General features: G+C 39.1%; 3 protein-coding genes across 7 annotated transcripts in view; 2 read left to right on the plus strand and 1 right to left on the minus strand.

Annotated features, from left to right (window-relative positions):
• The window catches only part of LOC110368380, a 718,672-nt gene that overhangs the window by 323,624 nt on the left and 378,666 nt on the right, over positions 1-16,382 (minus strand). The gene's annotated exons all lie outside the window — the stretch shown is intronic.
• LOC110367014 lies at positions 3,763-7,725 on the plus strand. Of its 4 annotated transcripts, none has more exons than XM_021311197.2 (9): positions 3,763-3,948; positions 4,031-4,345; positions 4,464-4,730; positions 4,811-4,885; positions 5,012-5,098; positions 5,186-5,214; positions 5,383-5,439; positions 6,600-6,668; positions 7,024-7,725. In XM_021311197.2, the coding sequence occupies exons 1-9, from the start codon at positions 3,912-3,914 to the stop codon at positions 7,153-7,155; spliced, it is 1,068 nt and encodes a 355-aa protein (XP_021166872.2). In that variant the 5' UTR covers positions 3,763-3,911; the 3' UTR covers positions 7,156-7,725. The 4 variants fall into 4 exon arrangements, with proteins under 4 accessions (XP_021166872.2, XP_021166873.2, XP_035986386.1 ...); XM_021311198.2 differs by having other exon boundaries at positions 4,034-4,345; XM_036130493.1 differs by lacking the exon at positions 3,763-3,948 and having other exon boundaries at positions 3,959-4,345.
• Positions 11,431-15,811, plus strand: LOC105918564. Its single transcript, XM_036130500.1, has 7 exons — positions 11,431-11,757; positions 11,839-12,114; positions 12,416-12,523; positions 12,608-12,636; positions 14,373-14,429; positions 14,665-14,724; positions 14,858-15,811. Exons 1-7 carry the CDS (start codon positions 11,496-11,498, stop codon positions 14,918-14,920), a joined length of 855 nt encoding a protein of 284 aa, XP_035986393.1. The 5' UTR covers positions 11,431-11,495; the 3' UTR covers positions 14,921-15,811.

Raw genomic sequence — 16,382 nt, forward strand, 5'->3', positions numbered from 1 at the left:
AAATATGTTTTTAAGTCTGTTCGTTTTTGATTAAATGTTCTTCAATCATTTCCCAGGTGAAAGTGGGACAAACGGTGCCTTGCCCAGGTGGGTGGGATCTATAGCAGTGCATCTGGCCCTTTCATTGGACAATTGTACCAAAAACTGTGTCCAGATCATGTGGACGGCATCCCACAATCCCCCTGTGCTGTCCTCACTACCCCTGCTAAGTCTCTCCCCTGTTAGGCCAAGCAGCTCTCACATCGCACAGTCATGCCGAGACAAAAGATGCTTTCAGTTGTGGCTCTATAAAAGTTTTTTAGCACCTTAGTGGGAAGTCCGATCCGTTTCACTTTCCTGAGGAAGAAGAGCCGTTGTTGGGCCTTCTTCACCAGGAGTCCCCATTTCAGGAGAGGTCAGATGAAATGTGAATGCCAGAGAGCTTTGTGCTGCCCACAGCCCAACCCCCCCCCGTATGCAGAGAGGAGCATGCTCAGTCTTCCTGGACCTCCTGGAGTCCACTAGGACGCGTTGGTCTTGCTGGTGTTCAGGATGAGGTTATTTTCTGGAGCACCATTGTCTCAGACTGTGAACCTCTTCTCTAGATCGGCCTTTAATACTCTCCAGCCTCGTGTCCTTTATGTCTACAGTTATGTCTACTATATATATATATATATATATATATATATATATATATATATATATATATATATATATATATATATATATATATATATATATATATCAGATGGTTTCACTCAGTCCTTATTAGACGTTCCCAACAAGTCAGGGTGAACAGGACCTTATCTGATCTTCTTAACATCAGTACTGGCGCTCCCCACCTGTTCTGTTCACCTTACATACCAATCACTGCAGTTGTAATACACCAAACAACTATGTGTTCACATTTTCAGATGACACAGCTACTCTCTGCCTCATTTCAGGCACATCAGACCTAACTAGTTACAGACAGCAGATTAAAACCTTTGTTCAGTGGTGTGAGGAACATTTTCTGACTCTTAATGCCCAAAAAAACAAAAGAACTGATCTTTGACCCAAAGGCTGTTGGAGACCACTCTCCAGTGGTCATCCATAATCAATTAATTGCCCAGGTAATTGCCTATAAATATCTTGGATTACAGATTAAAAATAAATGATCGTGGATCGCTCAGGTTGATTATGTCTGCAGCAGCGGCTACATTCTCTGCAGGTTGAAGGTCTTTGGTGTCAGTCAGAAAGTCATGGTTCTCTTTTACCGTGCTGTGACAGAGAGCATCATTAGAGACGCCTTTTCTGCCTCGTTTGGTAAGCTATCTGTCCAAATGAAGGCCAAACTTACTTGTCTTACACAAAGAACTGCGAAGTTGATGGGAGTCAAGCAGCACACTTCACTTCAGACCATCTTAAACGAAACAAGAACCAGACAGGCCCGGAAAATCATCTCAGACCCGCTCATATTCTTTATTCAAAGTACCAGTTTCTTCCTGCAGGTGGACGTCTTATATTTAAAATGTTAAACTAAACTGAAACTGCTTTTTTTATGTATTTATTTTTGTTATAATGAATTCTTTCTAGAAGGGTCTTTATAAAAAAATAAATATTATTTTTATTGTGAATGTAATGTAACATCCTTCTTTCATGTAATGATTTTTCTTATAACAGAATTTATATTGTAGTGTTTTTATATGTGAATGTAGGGTGACATGGTTTGGACTATGTAGCAGCCAGAGTCTGTACCCAAGACAAATTTCCTTTGGGACAATAAAGTTCATCATCATCTATAGCGGGATATGAGACCCACCACTGGGTTGTCATGTGCAAACGCCCTAAAAGCCACATGAGCATTAAACCTAATTCTCTCTGTAACTCCAAAAACGCTTCTGGGTATGGGCGGCTCCAGGAGGTAGCTAACCCTAACACAAGACTTTTGCTTTGGACTTTTGCTAATTACTACGGCGTTGTTATACACTGTAGTAATTTGGTAATGGGTTATATTTAATTTCAAATATAAAGATTGCTCAACACAGTCATTAATTAACTTAATTAATGACTGTGTTGAGTAACACTTATATTTTTTGTCCTTAGACAAATCTCGCAATATCATGTGTCAGTAAAGTGTGTCGACATCAGTAAAGCGGTGAACTTGTAGGGTAACGGTGAGTCTGAAAATGGTGACGTTTCTCGTTCGGCCAGCAACTCCTGTCTGTCATGTAGCAGCTGCTAAGCTAACGCAACGAAAACAATTGTGCCGCCGCCGATGCTTCTGGGATAATTAATTATCTGTCAATATCAATACAGCCACTTGTACTAAGCATTGTTTCACTTACAGCAGCTGAATTATGTATTGTTGGTGAATAATCTAACATTGTGCCAGTAAAGCTGATTGGGTCACATGGTGCTGGTGGTGTCTGCAATTTACTGTCATTACCTGTCATTACTCTTTGTCCTGTTACTCTTAGTTTATTAGTTGATTGCTTTGGTCTTTGGTTTGTTCTTTTGCTTTGTTGGTTCTCTGGTCAGTGGATTAAGTGATTCACTGTTTATCGTTTTGGTATGGTAATTCTCTGAGTTTTCATGGCTGGCAGCTTGGTTGGTAGGTGGTGCTTGGTTGGGTCATTTGTTTTTTTAGTTGTACTGACTGTTCTCCAGTTGGTCTGGTTATAGATTTACCTACGCGGGAACACCTGAAAGCTCTACCTGCTGACACAGCCGCTTGCAGCCGGGGAGTCAGCGTGAAATCGAACCAATAAACATTATGTCCCTGCAGTTAAAAACCTTTGGTGCTAATAAAGTGTTCTTGTCACTCCTGCTATGGCTGAGGCATAAATCCCATAAAGCTGTAATTTTTTATTCAGTGAGGCAAAATGGAACAATCAGAATCAAGTTTATTGCCAAGTAAGTTTGCACTTACAAGGAATTTTACTTGGTGTTGATGGTACAGACAACCATCAACCATCTAAAGACAAGTTTAGACAGCTTGTTTCTGCCTCTGTCTCTATATCTCTGTCTCTGTCTCTCTTTATGTCTCTGTTTCTGTCTCTGTCTCTGTCTACACACATACTGTACATACATCGTTTTATTGATGCAAGCAGACGGAAGCAGAGAAGCTGCGCCTCATTTTATCGTTAGTATAAGCTGATGTGTGACCCACATATTTATCCCGGTGGATTACTTTATCCTTGAAAAGTATGCCGGACAATCTTGCATATTATACAATTATACGCACATTTGTATTTGTTTTTTTTTCTTTCTTTATTTTTTTATATATAATGATTGATTCTTTTTATCGCAGCTTGTCGCAAACAGGGCATGGTGACTGTGGAAACACAAACCGAGCGGGAAAAAGCCAAGCTGGGCGGGTCAAACCAAGCCGGGTCGGCGGACCGGGGGCCCCAGTGTTGGTTATGGGTCCCGAATTTTTCCTCACTAGCATCCTGTTGTCCCACAGGATGCTGTCTATCTGAGAACGGGTCACCCTGGTTAGTTCTGGAGAAACCAGCTTTCTCCATGTCATCTAAACTTGTGTAACTCAGAGGTTCATGTTGTTCTTCCTCCACCTGTTACAATCACTCCAGTTTCAAAAGCTTATTTCTAAACACCATCCAGCGACTGAGCAATAAGTTGCTTTAGAAGCTGCTGTTGATCCTCTTTACTTAACTAACTAATGTGCACCTCTCAGATTCCCTGTTAGCACCTAATTTTTTTTAAATATTCATTCTTTAACAAATCTCTGGCTCCTTACATGTAAACTTGAAATGATTATCTTGTGATTATGAAATCTGGCAACGTACGAACGATGCAGAAACTTTTAACTGAGGAAGCTACTTATTGCAAGTCACAGGAAATTGGCTCAGGAGGTCCTTGTTCAAAGACGTAGATGACAGATGAAATGACTAAATGTGCTCATTAAGGGTGAAGTCGAGAGGATTGAAATGTTTGTTATTCTGGTTCTGGCTCTGCAGCTAACAGGTAAGATGAGACAAAAATGCTCCAGACTTTACAAAACTTTCATTAAATCTAATCGGATCCTTAAAAACAATCATCTTTTCAGCAGAAGTCACGGGACAGATATCTGCCCGCTTTGTTGTCCAAGACGGAGATGACATCACTCTGCCTTGTGATAATTCAATAGATGATTGGGATACGTGTGGAAAAACTGAATGGCTGTTCAGTAAATCCCAGGATGCATTAGTTCTAGTTTCTAGTGGCAAGCAAGTTCTTAAAAAACCAGAGAGGTTGAAGGTGGCGACAAACTGCTCTCTGGTCTTATCAAAGGTCTCCGATAAGGATGTCGGTTTCTACACCTGCAGAACTTCACATTTTAGGCATGATCATGATTCTCATGCGTCTTTGTTTCTCATAACACGTAAGCTTTCCCATTATTATGTTCTGTGTATGGTTTTTGTCACTATAAATGTCTAAAAAAAACCAGAAAACAGTTCAGGAATTAACATAGAAAATCTTCTCTTCATGTCCTTTGCCAGTGACTGAGAAGGAAGAGGGGGAGCAGGTGAAGGTGTCCTGCTTTGTGTCAGCAGGTGGGAACTGCAAACACACGGTGGAGTGGCTGTATGAGGGGAAACCTGTGGAAGATGCCAGGACCGTACGGACATCCAGGTGCTTTGTTACTCTGGTTATTCCAGCTGGTTCTCTTCAGAATAACTCAAAATACCGCGAGCTGTCTTCATGCATGGTAAAGGATGATCTCACTGGAAGAGAGCAGCTGTTTTCCCTCAGCCCTGAGTCTGCTGGTGAGTTATAAAGAGCTGGGTTAGGGTGGAGGAAATGCCTACGAACACGTCTAACACCGTTTTGATTTTAACCTGAACAGATAATGAAGCAAACACAACAACAGAACCGCCTGGAACCGTGCCTGCAGTCAGAGACACTTCCACAACCCCACTGAGTACATCACCTCTGCTGGATTTCACCTCACCCTGCAAATGTCTTTCTGTTTACGATGAGCAGAAAAGCTGTTGTTGCATGTTTCAAGTTGTGGATTTTATTTGATTTTCTTTTTTTGTAATTGCAGATCTGTGGTTATACATCGTTGTGACGATTGGTCTAGTGGCGCTGATAACGACGGTGGTGATGCTCATGGTGTGGATAAAGAGGGAAGGTGAGAGCAGATTTAACTAGAAGATACATTTTGTATTTTTAAATTGTTGTATATTAGAGCTAAATATTGATTTTGGTTTATTTTCAGATGAAAAATCAAAAATGCTAGAGGATGTGGTGAGTTTACAATTTTGATCTTTTAGCTTCAGTTAAAAATTTGATGAGTGTTGTTCTTGCATTCCAGGTCAAAACATACTTCAAATTCAACATTTGGGCTTCCTTTTATTCTTTATTTAGGAAGAATTAAGCTGTTCAACACAGTGTCTGTTCTTTGTACTTTCACAGGAACTAAACCTAAATTCTACTGCGGTTCTGTCCGATCCAGAGACCAGTCCAGACATGGTAAGGATGTTCCTCCGACCAACAACCAATTCCCATTCAGCTGCACATTCACAATGTCCATTTGAGCAAAATGTCATTCCACGGCTCCAAAAAAAGCAGAAGAGACAGAAAACAGACAGAAGAGACATTATAAACAAAAAAACACATTTTCTATATACAGAAAAGTTACGTTTAAGACAATATGATTAGTGCAAGTATATGTATCAGCAGGATGTATTGCAATAATGAGTGGACCATATGATGGTGCAGATAGAACATAAAAGAAACAGAAGCTTATAAAAACTTGTAAGAAATTTGTGATTTCTTACACAAATGACCATAAATGCAAATAAACATTGTATTTCTAAAATGATCACTTGTCTGAGCAGCAAAGAAAGATGACAGACAGGATTGTAGAAAGTTTTTTTACAATCATAAACTAAAGATTTCTGTCCCGTTTTGCACCTTCTGCTCACCTTGAGATGTCTATGCAGAACCAAGCCTGCAAACATGCAACATAAGCAGGGTTGAAATGTCACAATGCTGCATGTTTTCAGACTAGATTAGGAAATGCCCGCTCTTCTTAAAAGGACATCTGTGAGTAAGCATGAGTCAGGGCAAGATTCTCAAACTAGGCGATGTTGAGTAAAACAAGCCACATATTGTTTAATTGCATTTGCACAACATTGTTTAACATCATCTTATTCCTTTATTTTAAAAAGAAGTAAAACAGCCATGAGGAAAATAACAGCAGTAATAATCTTATCTGTAACATTTTATGTACATTTGATCTTTTTTCAAAGGCTTAAACAAAAATATAGAATAAATATAAATGTATTAGCTGGTTAATTAGTCAGACAGCGTTCCTCCCCTAGTTTGAAAATTAGCTTTTATTATTTAGGATGGAGAAAAATGTGGAAAAAGAATGCAGATTTCAATTACAGTATCAAAAAAGTGAACTTGTTAAAAATATCTTTTATATCCTTGATGCATGATGCCACAACTTTAGCTTTCATCAAACCCACTGAACATTTGAGCATTTTGAGGTAGACTGCAAAAACAAAGAGAGCGATGCTACTTCAGCTGAAGGGTTTCACATCTTTAAGAGGAGGAAAAGCAAACCGAGCCATTTTGTGAACCTTTTTATCATTCATCAATGATTTTTGTCTCTCTTTTTTTAGGCCAACCCTGAAGATGACGTGTCCTACGCCACCATTTGCCACGCGAAGAACGCCAAAAGAAAAACCCGTGTAAGTTTCCTTCAGCCGAGCTCCGTGTTGAAATCTGGAGCTGAAAAAGCAGAACTGCTGCAGCGTTGGGCGCACAGCATGTCTTGCTTCATGTTTGGAAAATGTATCTGTTACTCAGCTTCCTGCGTGATGTTAGAACATGTTGAAATTCTTTCACAAAAAACAAAACAAACAACGGCGGTTATTCAGGAGTGAAGGTTGAGGTTAAAGCAATATTTAGTGGCGTCATATTCAGACCAGATTTCAGGAACCAGATCAGATCTTTTCCAATGATTAAACCAAATTGAATCCAGGAGTATTTTTCTAAGCGCATATTGACATTAAAATCTCATTTTGTTTCCATTCTCTGGTTAAGGATGCTGAGGAGGACCCGGTGACCTACAGCTCAGTGAAGGTCCATTCTGCTGGAGCTCCCCCTGATCCTGACAGCCTCTGCGCAACCATCCACAAATCAAATGAGGAATATTCTGCTAATAATGAGCCTTAATCATCATGTTAGCAAACCTGTTGAATTATTAGCTGAATGGTTGTTTGGCTTATTAGAGCCAGGGCGTGCATGAGTTGGTGTGAAGGCCAGGTTAAATAATCCAGTAAAATAAATACCTCAGCAAGCTGCAGCAACCTATTATTTATTTCTGATCACTTATTTATTAGGTATATAAAGTGATGAAAGTTGGGCAAAGGCGCTGTTCAGAGGTTAAATAGCGCATTAAAGGAACTTATTAATGCATGAGTGAGCCGACTAGAACTCTTAATTTATCTTTAACAACTGCTCAACAATGATCAGCAGGTCAGAAGCTGAAAAAACATTTTCTTTATTAAATGGTGCAAAAAAGTAAATCCACTTATTATTCTCTGTAAATTTTCTAACCTTTTATTTTGAGCTTAGTAAGAATGTGATAAATATTAGCAGCATATGCTTTCAGGGACAAAAATCTTGTAATTATTCTATTTATTTATTATATTCCAATGTGTTGTCATGTCAGGGAACTCAGCAAGTTGGTTCCTTCCATGATTGTAACGATTAATTGTTGAATTAAAACAAAGCTTAGACACATTTGTTGTTGTGCTACATTCTTGAGAATTCACCACTACTAATTGGGAAATAAGACCTTAAAGACAATAGATATTTCATAGAAAAAAAATGTCTCAGTCCTTCAATCAATTATTTATACCTGTTTAATCTTTCAGGGCCACATTATACCATAAAGAACAACAAGCTCCTTTTTCCTCTCGCTATTTATTGCTAAATATGACACCAGCTCATCTTCAGCTTTGCATGAGGAATAGATTTTTTTCACCTGACTGTTACCTGAAAAACTCACAGCTATTGTTATTCGTGATGCAAACCGGGTAAATATGCATTTTAGAGTTGTGGGGACCTTTGCACAATTAGGAGCTCTGATAAACTCCACCAGCGTGGACGGGACTTAGTAGTACTGCTATATTTTCTTTTTTAGTTGTTTTTTTAGAGAACAGAGACCGTTTATTTGAGCTGCCCGGTGATGCTCTGTGACGGATTACAAACACTGCAGACAGACAGTGGAGTTGCTGCACGTTAACTGGGAAGGAGAGGCCGTCCGTTTGCACACATCTCAGCCCTCCTGCACTCAGTCTGTTGTTGTAACCCTTCATCATCATCTCATGTCAACCTACCAAGACCAGCTAAAGTTTAAAGTCACAGATCAATACAGAGGAAGGGCCCAGATGTTTAATTCAAGACCTGCATCCTCAGGGGACATGAAGAAAACTCGAACTACATTTACAAATAAAATGTTGAAAATTAGTTTTATTTTATGGCTTTGCTTATGGGAAAATAAAGAAAAAGGTATTATTAGTTTAGAATTTTAAATTATTATTTCAGGTGAGGACACAGCAGAGGCACAATTAAGAACAGCAGGTAAAATGTTTCAGTGAAGGAACTGTGAAATCAACATAACATTGGAATATGCATTAACATAACATCAAGATAGAAAGAAAATACGCCCTCTTTTAACTGTAAGGTTTTATTTTCACAACACAATAAAAACAAATCATTGATTTTTTTTTTTAACAAATTAGTTAACTCTAACCTCACATTCACACAAAAAATCACAACAGGAGATTCATTGTCATTATTTAATAGATGAAACCAAAAGAGAAAATACGAATGAAAAACTGAGTGCAACCTAGTATTTAACAGCGTATTGAACCACCTGTAGGTGCAATAATTCTCCTTACTGTTTATTGCTGCCCTCTTGTGAGCCACAAACGTATTTCAGTATTAATTCTTAGCTTTTAAGGAGACGACAAATTTTTATCTTAGTGAAGAAAAACACATCACACCCCTTTTCTAGGTGTGTTGCTGTCTCAGTTGTTGTGTTCTTGGACATATTGAATTTAATGTAAAGCACTTTGGGGTTGGACTTGAAATAAATACAAGTACAGGCCATTTACCATGATGATGAAACTTAGTAAAATTAAATAATTGTCACACAGCATCAGAATTATCTTACATCTTGATTTGCTTATTTATGTTTACTCGCCAGTCATTTTCCTACTTTATCTATTTGAGATTAATGCACACTCACCTGTCAGCATTTAACTGGGACTGTCTGCTTGTAAGGCGGTTGGATTTAGCAAAACAACTAACATGAAATGGAAAAAAAAAAAGGTGGAGGAAAAACCAAACTTGATCTGTCTGCACAGCTCTAGGAGGCGAACAGAGGAATGTTGAAAGGTAAATTGGTCCCTGGATCACGGCACAAATACATGGACTTTGAAGCAAATGGCTGCAGATCAATGCATCGTTGTGTCTGCGCGTCTTGGTGAATTTACGCACCAGCCTGGAAGCTGGAGAAGCGCTGCAGCGATCAAAAGCCAGGAGACAAGCATATTTCTAGATGACCATTTAGGCTGCTGACATTTTCATGGGGCCAGCTTTCCCACCTTTCCACTAACAAATAGGCACCGATACCATTTTGATGTTTGTATGTCACTTGAACGCAGCCATCTCTCTCCACTAGTATTATACGTGTTATATAAGTTCATGAAAGTTGCACTATTTTGGCATTTGAGAGCCAAAACTCAGGGTTTAAAAGAGATTATTCAATTATTAATGTAATTTTACTGTCTTACTGTTGCACTACTATTATACATGTTATAATTTCACCAATGTTGCACTATTTTGGCCTTTGAGAGCCAAAAGTTTATTCAACTATTGTCACCCATTCCAGGAAGGCAATAAAAAGTTCTACTACCCTAAGTAGTATGCAGTTCTTCATATATACACACACACATCCATTTAAAACAGATGGTATCGGTATCGGTATCAGGGCCAAAAAATGGCATCGACGCAACACTAATTTCAACCAACATTTGAGTTGTTCTATGTTCGTTGCCATTCTAGTTTGCACTCTTCTTGTCCGATGAGCTGAGAAGCCCGGGCCTTCTGCAGACAAATGTGCCGTCAATCAAGGAATGCCCCATTAGAAGCAAAGCTACAGGGAAGTATAAAAGCACGGAGAGTTTCTAGCATCATCAGTTTCAACAAGCAGACTCAACAGGAGGGCGAGAGACGGGACACATCGTAGACACCTTTGACCTGGGACGATGTGATGCCATCTCAGCTCGTATCTGTCATGGTTGAGTTCTGGTTTGACTTAATTTTTCTGTTATTTTCATTTTTTCATCTCATGTGGGTTTGGTTTGACTTTTTTTATTGTTAGTTTTCATTGTCATCAGTTATTTTCTGTCATCTTCACTTCACCTCCTCAGTAGTCAGTCACACCTGTTAACAATTTACCAGTCAATTAGTCAGACCCTTGTTCCGCCTGTTTAGTGCTCTATTTAAACCTCCCTCTGTCTTCAGTTCGGCACTGGGCCGTCTTCTGCTATCCACCACTCCATGCCAGTCCCTCTGTAAGTCTTTGTATTCTGCTGTTCGCTCCTGGAGAAGCTCTGCTCTTTGTCCAGGTGTCTTCTGTGAATTGCTAACCTGACAAGCTGCTCTGGAGAAGCTCTGCTCTGTGCCCTGGTGTCTCCTGAGAACTGCTAACCTGACTATTCGCCCAGAAGAAGTTCTGCTCAGAGTCCTGGTGTTGCTATGAGGCCTGCTAGCCGAGCAGCACTTAGTGAGTGTGGACTCTCTCACTCCGGCCCGTCAGCTTCTGCCATCACCTACATCCCTGACCTTCTGCAGTCCTGAACCTCCGGTCTTCATCACTCACCACCCAGCATACTTCCTTCAATAAAAACTCAAACTTTTAGTCCCGTGTGTGCGTCCTGAGTTCATCGATAAACAAACCCTGACAGCGTCGAGGTAGAAATGTAGGCTAAGAGAGCGGATTCTATTACTCAGTATGTTTGTCTGGTCCTGCAACCAGCCCGCCTACTTCAGATCAGTGTTAAATATACATCAGGGTAAGGAAGAAGCTGACGCACGGTCAGATGACAGTAATGTCAGAATGAATGAAGAGGAACTATGTCAGTAAACAGGAAATGATTTATGCAGCCAAGAAGTGCATACTGGGCTGCAGTTTTAGACACATTTGCTGACAGTTCAGGCAAAGAGAAGCACAATGACTAAATTGAGACCGTTTAAGACGTCTTTATGTTTGATTCTCGTGCTGAAGTTTGCAGGTGAGGATAAATGTTACTGATTCGTTTTCTGTCTTTATCTGAATGGAGTGAGTTTCTTGTAACAGTTTTATACGTTTTACCCGTGTGCCCCCTGATATTCTACTTTGAGTTCTTCTGCTTTGGCTTTTCTCTGCAGCAACAAGGCAAAGTTTTTCATCTGTCGTAGTGAGAGGCGGAGGTGAAGTCTCTCTGCCCTGTGAAAACAGGATGGATCAGACCAGCTGCACACGGACCAACTGGCTCTTTGGTAAAACAGCTCAGGCTCCAGCAACAGATCTGGTTAAGTTTGGTGGGACTGGTCATACTCAGGCTTCCAGAGCTAGAGGAGGAAGACTGAGCGTCTCGGCAAGCTGCTCTCTGGTCATTCAGAAGGTCTCTGCCTCAGACGTAGGAACATATTACTGCCAACAGTTTAACAGCTTAAATCAAAAAGAGACTACAAACACTGCTGCTTTGGCTCTTGCTAACTGTGAGTATGTGTTCTGAGCTACACCAAGAATTTAAAATACTTATCAGTTTACTTCCTGTCTCTCTTTGGCTCCTCCCACAGTTACTGAAGAGAAGGATGAGGAGGAGGTGACGCTAGGATGCTCCGTTATATCAAACGATCCCTGCAAATACACTATAAGCTGGCTTTTAAATGGTCAAAACATTGATAAGGAGGACATAGATTTTGAGACAGAAAAGTCCGATTGTTCAGCCAAAGTCACCTTTCAGACTTCACGTCTAGTTTATGAGGCAGGCAGCTATACGTCCCTGAAATGTGAAGTGGCAGAGACTGGAACAAGAAGAAAGCAGCTTTTTGCCTTCAGACCTCAAACCCCAGGTGAGAAAACAAATGTCTCGTCGAAATCTCAATGATGTTTTATGTTGATGTTTAATGAAATCATTAAAAAAATAGGAAGGGGAAATCAAAGATCTGAAAACAGTGAGGCAGAACAAGCATCCTGAGAGTCCTGGAACATTTCCTGTAGGCCTAAATGCCTTCAATGCTTATATGGATGCATAAATAACAAATCTGTTATTTGTACCTATAGAAATTAGATTGTGGTGTAAGTTTACATTTTTCTTTGCTTTTTAGTTGCTTGATGCCAAACAAAAAAGTCAGCACCGTGTTTTCTTTCTAGTTTCAGGTGTGTGGTGGTTGTACATCATTGTAGGTGCTGGTTTTGCAGCTGGTTTGGCAGCTGTCCTGTTTGCCGTCTGGCTTTTCATAAAAAGGAAGAAAAATAAAGGTGGGGAGATCCAGCAGAAGCCATTGATAGATGTATGTTTTTACTGTGGAAACTAAAGAATTGCTTTCTCTTTGCTCTTTGAAGGAAATAAAACACAAGTAGGTGAAAACCAGGTGAGTGTAATTGTTTTTAAATTAGTCCTACACCGTTTCTGATTGAGTAAACCAGTTAGGTTAGGGCTGGACGATATAGAAAAAAAGCATATTGATGAAATATAAATCATATTGATCGATATTGATAATTATCAACAAATTTAAAACCTATATTTTAAGTGCAGCCCTGACCATTTCATGCTGTTGACCTATTTTTAGATAAAGACACAAGCACTGAATTTAAACTCAACTCTTTATTCAACCAGCTTTTTATCAAAACTGCAAGTTTTTACAATAGAAAAAAGAACGCGTGCACTCTGACCTCTAAAGGGGGCGGGGCTTGGTGACAGAGGTTCTTGGTTCTGCATTGTGATTGGTTGGGAGCATGTAATAAGTGTAATATTAATGTACATGACTAGAATGCAACAGGAAGTTTTTATTGACTTTTTTTTTCTATCATCGATATTCGTCTGTCTATCTATATATATTGTTACTGAATTATCTTCCAGCCGTAAGTCAGGTTTATGAAAAGTGCTCTCCAGAGTTGTAAAAATAATTAAACCCCAACAAGAAACCCAAATGTGGGTGTGATGAGAGGTTGAATCAGAGAACGGATGCTTGCATGTTTGCTGGCGCCTCTTGTGCTTGACAAGAACCGGGATTTTTGGGGCAAGAGTCTGACTTCATGCCGGGGTTTGTTTTGGTTTTCAATGGAAATGAAGATGGACTTCAGTGATGGAAGGTGGAAGGTGGATGGCTTAATGCGGACGAGGCCGACCGTTGAGGAGCAGCTGGCTTCCTTAACCAGATGTTTGTGTGTAACCGTGAAGCTCAGTACCAAGCCTGACATTGAGCCGTTCTCCAGGAAATTACCATACCACTGCTTTATTACCACTTTGAGTCATTTTGCTTGGATTGTTTTCAACAGTATCCATGGCAATCTCTCTAAACCCAACCGGACGTACATGCATGCTAGCAGCTAACATTCTTCTGTCCAAAGCGACAACTGACAAGCCTACTGCATATCCAGCAGCTGTGATGTATGATCAGACATGAGAAAACCATTTTCCTATTGAGTAGGAAAATGTCTGGTTACCATGGAGACTGAACGTGGACTTGTGGTTGGACGTTATTGCACTGATGTCTTGGACATGTCCTAATGCTGCTTGGAGGTGAACAACAGCCCCTTCTGATGCAGTTAGATCTTCTGCATCAGCATCATATCCTCCAGACACAAGAAATACAATTCCTTTTTGTTGTGTTTTTTTTTTTTTTGTTTTTTTTTTACGATTGTATGACATTTGAGCCTTTATTCTTTAGTCACATCAAAATAGCGAGTGTTTTATATACCCTGCATTTTATCATTAGGCTCCGAGGTGTTCTGAAGAACCCGTTGACTCGATAATTTCTATTTTAGTGACGTCATTACCAAGTTTATGATCAGAGAATTTGATCAATGCATTTTATATGAAAAGCGCATGGATGTAGGACATCATAAGTGTTTGCGTTTGCAATATTCCAGCACAAGAAAACTAGCTGGTTTTATTAACCGTAAAGCAATTTTTTACACTTTAGCAAGCCAAGAAAACAAAATATATCTCAAGTTACTATGATATAAACCCACTCCCAGAGTTTAAACTACCATCCAAACCATCAAGAAACGTGGGGAACTGAGCAGTCCTCCTTTTGTGAACTTTTTCACTAACCTTCTATTGATTTAAATTTTTATTAATATGTTTTTTTTTTTTCTTATCCAGGGATTAAACCCACACTCTACAGCTTCTCAGCCTGCTATAGAAACGAGTCAGGACACAGTAAGTTTACACACTACACCTTTTGTACATTGGTTACCCAAAATGTCAGGCTTATAAGTACAATGTCTTTTACTTTTAGCAAGTTTTTATTAACAACATATTCAAAACTAATCAAGAACAACAGCAATTGTCTAAATAAATAGAACTGTAAATGTATTGATGTTAAAATAAAAATAACATAGTATATAAATATAATATTGAGCCGTTATATATATTATTTTTTTTCAATGTATAGGATGAGCTTGATGATACCATCCCATATGCTACTATTATCCTCCCCAAGACCAACAATCAGGTACACTGTCAAAATGATGTTGTGTTTTGCAAGGCTGCACTTAATTGATCCTTCTTTTGGGATGAATTGTTTAGTTTGTGTTTCATTTGTGTTCATACGCAGTAATTTATTTGCTGCACTGTGTCCTTTGCAGTTTCAGAGAAGCGATGCTGCAGTCACCTACAGCGCTCTCAAAGTTGGAGCATCCCCTGATTAAGGCCCCCTCTATGCTTCTTTTAAATAACCAAACTGGGATATATGTTAATTTGAAAGAGACTTGTTTATTTTACATGTTTTGTTTACATGTGAAAATAAGATTTTTAAGGCTAGAAAACAGAGTTTAACCAGAACCCCTTTGTTTTAGGGGCACAAATTTGAGTACAGATGCATATGTAAGGTTTTTGTCTTTTTTTTTTTTTTTTTAGGAAAAGTTTCCTTAACACACAATAATTAAAAAAAAATGCATACCCAACAAATTATCAATCCATCCTGTGTGACTGTACAGGCAGTATTTGTCCACAAGGGGGAGATGTGGGCCAGGCTGTGACTGCAAAAGTAGTTTCCTCACAGTTTGCAGTGCTCACAAAATTATTCATACATCAGTAACTTTTCAAAATGTTGTCATTTTGTTTATGCCACTTTATTTTGTTGGGTGATCAAAAGGTAGAAAACGGAAAAACAGGATGAATATTACGCTGTCTGCCTAAATTGAGAGGCAAAGAAGCATTACACAGGGAAGCAGCCAAGAGGTCCAATACAACCCTGGAGGAGATGCAGAAATTCCCAGATTAGATGGGAGAATTATTTGCCAGGACAACTACTAGTTAGAACAACAAGATGTATGGACTGGGCAGACTTCAAAGAAAACCCTGATGTAAAGGTCTAACAGAGTTAATGGAAGCTCCTCTCCCAACAGAACAAACTGACATGAGCTGCAATGGAATTGTCTCAGTCAGAAGTTACTTTATTACCTCAAAAGTTTGTACATTTATATCTAATGCATGTATGCTGTGAGTGTGTAAAAACATTCAAATTCCTTGTTTGTGCAAACAGTCTTGCCCAATAAAGCAGATTTTGTGTTAACCCCCCCCCCCCAAAAAAAAAGAAAGAAAAAAGAAAACTATGTTCAACACTTGCTCTCCGTCTAATCTGACTACGCTTGAGTTAATTTGCAAGGAAGAACTGGAAACACATGTAGTGTAAAGCTTGTAGAAATGCATACATAGATGGCAGTTTTCTGGTTTATTTGAATAAAAAAATGTGAAAAAAGAGGGTCTCCTCATCATCCATCACTTTGTGTTCCTCTATCACATGGTGTTTATCGGGTTATAAATATTATACTTTATGTTGCATGAAAAAATGTGAAACATTTCCATATTTTTATATTCCTGTGCAAATTCTCAGTTATCCAGGTCAACGCAACAGCAAAGAGGTTTAAATCGGAGGTGTCTGGACTATTGCTCAGTCTTTGTCAATTCTAGCGCCTCACACTTGAGCGAGCCAGCCAAATATTTTTATAGTTGTTTATTACTGTACTTGGACAGTAATAAACAACTATAAAATAGCCAAATATTTTTAGAGTTGTGAGGCACACTGTACTTGGACAGAAATAAAATACAGCTTTATCTCTTTTGACACATTAAATGCACATGCACAATTTATTAAAATAAAAAAATAGA

Source organism: Fundulus heteroclitus, unplaced genomic scaffold (genome assembly GCF_011125445.2).
Source record: "Fundulus heteroclitus isolate FHET01 unplaced genomic scaffold, MU-UCD_Fhet_4.1 scaffold_36, whole genome shotgun sequence".
NCBI classification, from domain to species: domain Eukaryota; kingdom Metazoa; phylum Chordata; class Actinopteri; order Cyprinodontiformes; family Fundulidae; genus Fundulus; species Fundulus heteroclitus.

What these genes read in the sequence shown, in the direction of transcription:
- LOC110367014 (XM_021311197.2), top strand. Translation starts at nt 3,912, where the DNA reads ATGTTTGTTATTCTGGTTCTGGCTCTGCAGCTAACAG. An exon ending in CACTTCCACAACCCCACTGA is followed by an intron (nt 4,886 to 5,011) that starts GTACATCACCTC and finishes TTGTAATTGCAG; the next exon opens with ATCTGTGGTTATACATCGTT. An exon ending in CAGAGACCAGTCCAGACATG is followed by an intron (nt 5,440 to 6,599) that starts GTAAGGATGTTC and finishes CTCTTTTTTTAG; the next exon opens with GCCAACCCTGAAGATGACGT.
- LOC105918564 (XM_036130500.1), top strand. Translation starts at nt 11,496, where the DNA reads ATGGATCAGACCAGCTGCACACGGACCAACTGGCTCTTTGGTAAAACA. An exon ending in CTTCAGACCTCAAACCCCAG is followed by an intron (nt 12,115 to 12,415) that starts GTGAGAAAACAA and finishes TTTTCTTTCTAG; the next exon opens with TTTCAGGTGTGTGGTGGTTG. An exon ending in CACAAGTAGGTGAAAACCAG is followed by an intron (nt 12,637 to 14,372) that starts GTGAGTGTAATT and finishes TTTCTTATCCAG; the next exon opens with GGATTAAACCCACACTCTAC.